Genomic DNA, 3,996 nt, shown 5'->3' on the forward strand with positions numbered 1-3,996 from the left:
AAATCTGGCTAGACCAGAGGATGTACACTGGTACAGATAAGAACTGGAAACAAAGAGAATCCAGGACGGATGATCCCTTCAGGACCAGTGGTGAGAGTGGCGATACAGGGAGGGTGGAGGAAGAGTCAGGTGAAAAGGGGGAACTACATATAACCTCCTCCCTGGGGGACGGCAACAGAAAAGTGGGTAAAGGGAGATGTTGGACAATAAAAGATATGACAAAGTAATAATTTATAAATTATCAAGGGTTCATGAAGAGGGGGAAAACTGAGGACCTGATGCCAGGGGCTTAAGTGGAGAGCAAATGTTTTGAGAATGATGAGAGCAACAGATGTACAAATGTGCTTTGCACAATTGATGTATGTATGGATTGTGATAAGAGTTGTATGAGCCCCCAATAAAATGATTAAAAAAAAATCGTGTTTAAAAAAAAAAGAAAATTCCAGAGGGCACCTCAAGAAAACATGAGATGTGTCAAGACCTGGAATTAGGAAGCCAAAACAAAAAGCACGCTCAGCAGATCTCAAGGTGAAAGAACTGAAGAGAAAATTCAATCTCAAGTTGTAAAACTGAAGGACTCTATGGACAAAATATTGAATGATGCAAGAAGCATCAAAAGAAGATGGAAAGAATATACAGTCAGCGTACCAAAAATAAGTGGTCAACATTCAACTACTTCAAGAATTATCATGTTACTAAGAACCAATGACACTGAAGAAGTCCAAGCTGCCACGAAGGCATTTGTGAAATAAAAGGCTTCAGGAACTCTTGAAATATCAATTGAATGTTTCACAAAACTGATGAAGACTGGGGAAATACTCATCCATGTAATTCTTGGCTGACTAGAAGAGATCCATATTTGTGACCATTCCAAAGGCAGGTGACCAAACAGGATGAAATTAACAAACAATACCATTAATAGCAAATACAAATAAATTTTTGCTGAAGTTGCAGCAGTGTATCTACAGGGAGCTCCCAGAAATTCAAGCTAGATTCAAAAAAGGATATGGCAAAGGGATATATGTCATTACTGATGTCAGATAAATCTTGGCTGAAAGGAAAAAATACTAGAAAGACATTCACTTGTGTTTCACTGACTATACAAAGGCATTTGACTATGTGGATCCTAACTGGCTTTTCTGGAACTTGTCATGGACCAAGAGGCAGTTAGATGAACAGAACAATGGAACTGCATAGTTTAAAATCAGAACGAAGTGCATTAGGGTGCTCTCTTTCATCATACTTTCTTGATCTGTATACTAGGTAAATTACCTGGAAGTTGGGCTACATGAAGAGTAATTCTAGGAGAGGATTTGAGGGAGGCTTATTAACAATCTGTGATATGTAAATGACACGACTTTGCTTGCTTCAAAGAGAAGTCTTGTAGCACATGTTGATGAAGACCAAGTAATGCAGCTTTCAGTAAGGATTACATATCAATGTAAAACCGCCCCAAATCCTCACAACTGGGCCAATAGATAATATGGAAAATATTTTAAAGATTGAAGTTGGCAAGGATTCATGTTGTTTGGATCCATACTAAATGCTCATGTAAGAAGCAGTCAAGATGGATATATGGATTGGGATAAGAGTTGTATGAGCCCCCAATAAAATGATTTAAAAAAAAGAAGCAGTCAAGAAATCAAACCGAGTTTTTCATAGACAAATCTGCAGCACAAGACCTTTTTAAAGTGTTGAAGAGCTTCGAAGTTGTCACTTTGAAGACTAATTAGCAACTGACCCACGTATTTTCAATGGCCTCATATGAATGCAAAAGCTGGACAATGATTAAGGAAGACCAAAGAAGAGGTTCCATGCTTTTGAATTATAATTTGGGCAAAGAACATTAAATATCCCACTTATTGCTAGAGGAGCAAACAAATCCATCTTGGAAGAACTACAGTAAGTGCTTCTGAGAAGTGAAAATAATGAGACTTGGTCTCTTATGGCCCCTCTTGGGACCAGTCCTTGGAAAAGGACATCATGCTTGGTAAAGTAGAAGGGCAGTGACAAAGAGGTCTGAAGACCCTCAATGAGATGGCTTAACACACTGGCTGCAACAATGGTCTCAAAAATATCTAGGATTGTGAGGATGGTGTAGGACTGGGCAGTTCTTTTGTTGTGCATAGTGTCACTATGAATTGGAATTGAGTTGATGGCACCTAAAACCAATGTGTACATATGTGTCTAAATGATAAATTAAAAAAAAAAAGATAGTTATGGCACTCTTTGTAAGGAAAAACAGTTTATGGTCAGGTTCAAGTATCTTTCTGACACGCTCTGGTTTAAGGCAAGGCATGTCAAAATCTACACTTATTTTTTAAATGGAAATTTATAGTAGCAAAGCAACTTAAATTTATACAGGATTATATAATTTTCTTTTTTGGTGAATGTATATTTTAGTGAGTGTTCTAAATTTTAACACAAAAAACCAAATTGCTTCAATCTAAGACACCAACATATATTCTCTGACATAAAAATTTAGAAATAAGTAGAGAAATAAGTATTACAATTCTTTTAAGAAGCCTACACAAGCAACTTCTACATAAAGCAAAAATTCATTGTTAATGTGATTTAGGATAATCTACTATCATTCTATTACCTCAAAATACATATTTTAAATGTAGCCTTTGTAATGTTAATTCACGAATTCAAACTAGACCAATACAATGTATCCAATAGTCTTTGAGGAGATACTCTCAATATCTAGTATTTCAAAGTTAATTTATTAAATCCTTAGAGAAAATGGAGCACTTGTGAATGTAAGAAAATGTGTATGTGTATATATCCCTTTCCCTGCTTTGGGGTATGCTCCTGTCATCGTTACACCATGAAGCTTTGTTTCACATTATGCATAAGCAGGACTTTACATTCTTTGTTTCCTTTAACAGGTTATCTTAAAATAATCTATACTAGTGATATAATAACCGGTTGCAGACTTAAGTCACCACCCAAGGAAGTGAGAAGCATGAAAATACTATAGAATCTTTGTAAATTATGGCACTATGAGCAAAATGTCATTTTAAAATAGTATAAAATAGAAATCAGAATTTAACATTAAAAAACCGTGGCCAAGTATGATCACAGTGGACAATTGTTAGACTCTTAAGTTTTTTTAGTGCTTAGCCCTCATAGACTGAGAAATTAAAGAATAGAAACCAAAAATAAAGGAATAAAATAATTTTAGTAAAAAGATGAGAATGCCACTAAGTGTAGGGTAGTATCAATACTTTCAGTGCATCTTGAAAATTTGAGCATATCAAATACTTTTGTTAAATACTAACATCTGGCCAAATCATCAGTTTTTGAAAGGTAAGAAACTTCTCTACTTTTCTTTATCAATTTATATTAAGTACTATGAATGGATTTGAAAACACCAGTGATACCTACAAGGCCACAGGAACAGAAGTAGAGATCTGTTAACCAATAGCACCAGTAGCATCATTACACCAGGTCATAATCAACGACAGTACCCAAAGCCCCAAAGGACAGAGTGAAGACAGCATACCCGATGAGGAGTTAGATGATTTTAGAGCAAAAGACCAACCGTCAGGAGTCATGGACGCACAGTGTGGTAAGCGAAGCTCCACTGGTTTCAGGAACTTGAGGCCATGGGGCCCACACATCACTAATGGGCTCAGCAGTGTCTCACCTGGAGAAAGGGATGGAGGTGAGAACGTGAGATGGTAAGCCGCCTTTTAGACCTGAGTTATCCTCACCTCTCTTCCAATTATGGGTTTTAAAGTCAAATGGGTTAGTTCTTCATAGCCAAAATCACCTACTAAAAAATATGAGTAGTCATATATATAACTTTTAATACGTGATATTCCAAAATCACAGTATAGAATCTGATGTTAGTATTCTGGCAACACTAAGAAAATGAGCGAATGTTTGAGGGGGCTAAGGCTAAAGTTTGTGGAATATATCGTTTATCTCTTAATTCCATTTTTCCGAAGCTCCCTTGTATTTAAGGAAGTGTAGCTAAAAGATTCGGGG

At 36.4% G+C, this 3,996-nt stretch overlaps 1 protein-coding gene across 1 annotated transcript in view; it reads right to left on the reverse strand.

Moving 5' to 3' along the window:
• TJP1 (tight junction protein 1) overlaps positions 1-3,996 on the reverse strand; it is a 172,137-nt gene that overhangs the window by 8,216 nt on the left and 159,925 nt on the right. The window contains exon 25 of the mRNA XM_045286303.1: positions 3,548-3,652. Within this exon, the coding sequence (XP_045142238.1) occupies positions 3,548-3,652 (105 nt within the window). The remainder of the gene's footprint in view (positions 1-3,547; positions 3,653-3,996) is intronic.

Source organism: Echinops telfairi, unplaced genomic scaffold, assembly GCF_000313985.2.
Source record: "Echinops telfairi isolate 266 unplaced genomic scaffold, ASM31398v2 ScPeMD7_7;HRSCAF=31, whole genome shotgun sequence".
Classification (NCBI taxonomy): Eukaryota; Metazoa; Chordata; class Mammalia; order Afrosoricida; family Tenrecidae; genus Echinops; species Echinops telfairi.